Here is a 2,896-nt window from a genome sequence, read left to right on the forward strand (position 1 = left end):
AGCAGGAGTACCTCCGTGTAAAGCCAGATGTGTGAGTAAAATCTTTGGAGAATTACAGACACAAACTGGTGCCTAGATTTGGTGTCACCACTTTTGATTTGAGGGAGTTTTCTTTCCCGTTTGCAGTTCCTTCCATTGCTAACATACTTCCCTTCCTAAAGAGAACAATACACGTCCGAAGTTTTGGTAAGGCATTACCGTGCTGTTTGTACTGTACCTACTGCATGAGCTTCTTCGATGTAGATGATAAGGAAATCTGCTATAGAGCTGAAATCTTTGATGAGCTTGTTGAACTCATCAAATTTTAACATAAATGAAGGTCAGGTACAGCTTCCAAAATTCAGGATTAAAGGTCGGTTATCTGGAAAAAACAGTTTGTGGTTAAATCAGTGGTGGGAGGAAGGACAGAACTAAATTAATGCACTGAATTGAGCCTCTGCCGCAGAGCTTCCTGGGCAACAGTGGGCGAGTCACATATCCTGTAACTTTCTTCTTAGGACATGGAAATTGGCAAAACAGCAGAAAGATGTTTTCTTTTCCTTCACCTGGCTCTGACCTGTGCCAGGTCCAGCGATGAGCTTAACTGAGGGGGACCCTTTCCTGTGTAAAGCCCAGTGAAGGCAGGAGACTCCAGCAGTCACACGGCTTCTCTTGCGCCCTCATCTCGAGAGCTGATTCTCAAGCTGGAAACATTTCAGGATAGGGAACTGATCTGAAATGGCCATACTGCATGTAGCACATCACAGCCTCCCCGAGATCCTTCGGACGAAGGAATTTCAAAAATGCTAAACATGATCACCTGCAAGGCTTTTCAAAGGACAGAGGGTCAGGGATGCCTTACTGCTGTTTAGGGAACCTACTGGCCATGTCTTGATATTTTTCAGAGGTGTCAGTTCTGGCTGAGCTGAGTGGAAGCTGCAGACTTTTCAGTCGTGCATCCCAGGCTTTCATGATTCGAATGTATTTCTGCAATTTCTTGTCCAAACAGAACTCTGGTTATATATTATTTATTAAACTAATGTTAACACAAGCCACGGGCAAAAATGTCTGTGCAGTTGTTTACAAATTAACACAGTATGTGCCCACAGGTGTTAGCATCTGTTTGCAAAGCCTGGATTTAAGAGAACCTGCAGGATTTTTAAGCACCTCTTTTAGGCTATGGTTGTGCTAAATTATCTGAAATTTGTTCAAGACTTTCCTTCTGTCTGGGCTTAACTTCAAAAACTGCTGCTAACATAGATTCTTTAAGATGTGGATCTAATACAAGAGGTACCTTCCTGTAGATACTGTGTATCTCTTTTCCAAATCTGCATCCTATTTTCTCTGTAAATAAATATGCATATATATAATTAGAAAAGCAGAGTTAGAGGAGGATGTAATCGCTCCCATGGGGACAGCAGCTACAGCTTAATGATTAATTCCACGTTCTACAGAGATCTCAGTGGGAGGCCATGGACAAAGTACAAAGCAGTGACTTTTTCTTCTGCTTTTTTTCTAACCACTTTGAATCTGGAAAAAAAACCAAACCACCGTGTGCTTTCTAGGCTTTAGGCTGGCTAAGGGAGCTGGTGTGGGAATTCCTGTAGGTACCGGGCATGGCAGCCAACACTCATGAATCACTGCACGTGGTTCTGATCCTGGGTCTTTTCTCCCTAAAACAAATTATTTATTTTGGCTTTCAGTGAAAAGGTATTTCCAGCTTTTGCAAAAGGTTTGTGAGATTGAAGGGATATTGGAGCCAGGATTATAAATACAGATTATTTTTTTAAAATCAAGAGGCAGACAGCTGGAGAGAATGTGCTGCATCTTTTCCATCAAATGAATGCTGTTCATCTGGTCTGCCATGTTGTGCACTCTCATGCCAGCTGCCTGTCCCGATTCCCTCAGCAGCCCCTTCTTCCTCATTTCTTGTCTCAGCAAACCAGACCCACCTACACAGCTGATTACCAACCTTGCATGAAATCGAGGAGGTGACAAACTTCCCCATTGAAGGTCACCACTGGTGCGTTGGGAGCAGGATGTCCCTCGTAGGCTTCATCCTCCAGCCTTTTCCACTTCACCTTCAGCACAAAGAGCAAATACTTGAAGCTGAAAAAAGTCGGACCCCAGTTTTCATAGCTGAACTTTGGATTCTCGTTCATTCTGCTCTTTTGGCCCAGTTTTAGGATGTATCTTTTCATGGCGTTGGGGAACAGTATCATCAGTGTTTTGCCAACAACAACGGACATAGTAACGTGCAGAAGAATCAAGGTTTTTTGTAGGAATACCGTGATGCCGACCATCGTGGTGGAGAGGTCTGGCTGCTTCCGATGGGAACGCAGCGCAATGGCAGGGGCAAAGGTAGAGGGGGAGGAAAACCCATCCACGTGTTTGGCCACATTTCTGCCTTGTTTTGCACGCCGTCCCCTCTGCGTGGACTTCAGCACCTGTGTGACCAAGGAGCTTTTCAGCCGCACTCTCTGCATCCACGCCGGAGGCGTTAATTACAGTGAGGGCAGATTTTTAATGCTGACTGCGCAGCTGTCAGACTTTCTCACAAATTCGTGTATTTTACTATGAGAGGAGCTGAATGGGGATGTTTTCCCCAAACCACAGATTCGGTAAGAATTCGGTTAGCAGTACCTGAGGGTCTGATCCTGCCAGCAGTTACACGTTAAACCCTGTGAGCTCACCAGTGTTCCTACGGGACCATCGATGCTGGCGGCTGGGCCCTTGCACTGACGCAGCCATTGGCAGTTTTTATGGGCTGTGCACACAGTGTCTTGGTCTGACAGCTCAGCCTTCTCTGCTGCTCTGCTGCACACCCGGATTTCTCACTTTGGGGCTGGAAGGATATCCAAAAATATATATATGCCCCAATATATATAAATATATAAATTATCAAAATAATATTTAT

At 44.7% G+C, this 2,896-nt stretch overlaps 1 protein-coding gene across 1 annotated transcript in view; it reads right to left on the bottom strand.

Annotated features, from left to right (window-relative positions):
• The window catches only part of DIO1 (deiodinase, iodothyronine, type I), a 3,563-nt gene extending 1,281 nt beyond the window's left edge, over positions 1-2,282 (bottom strand). The window contains 2 exon segments of the mRNA XM_010081606.1: positions 218-361; positions 1,952-2,282. Coding sequence (XP_010079908.1) covers positions 218-361; positions 1,952-2,282 — 475 coding nt within the window.
• Between the last annotated feature and the right edge of the window lie 614 nt (positions 2,283-2,896).

The sequence above is a fragment of the Pterocles gutturalis genome, unplaced genomic scaffold, assembly GCF_000699245.1.
Source record: "Pterocles gutturalis isolate BGI_N339 unplaced genomic scaffold, ASM69924v1 scaffold36994, whole genome shotgun sequence".
NCBI classification, from domain to species: Eukaryota; Metazoa; Chordata; class Aves; order Pterocliformes; family Pteroclidae; genus Pterocles; species Pterocles gutturalis.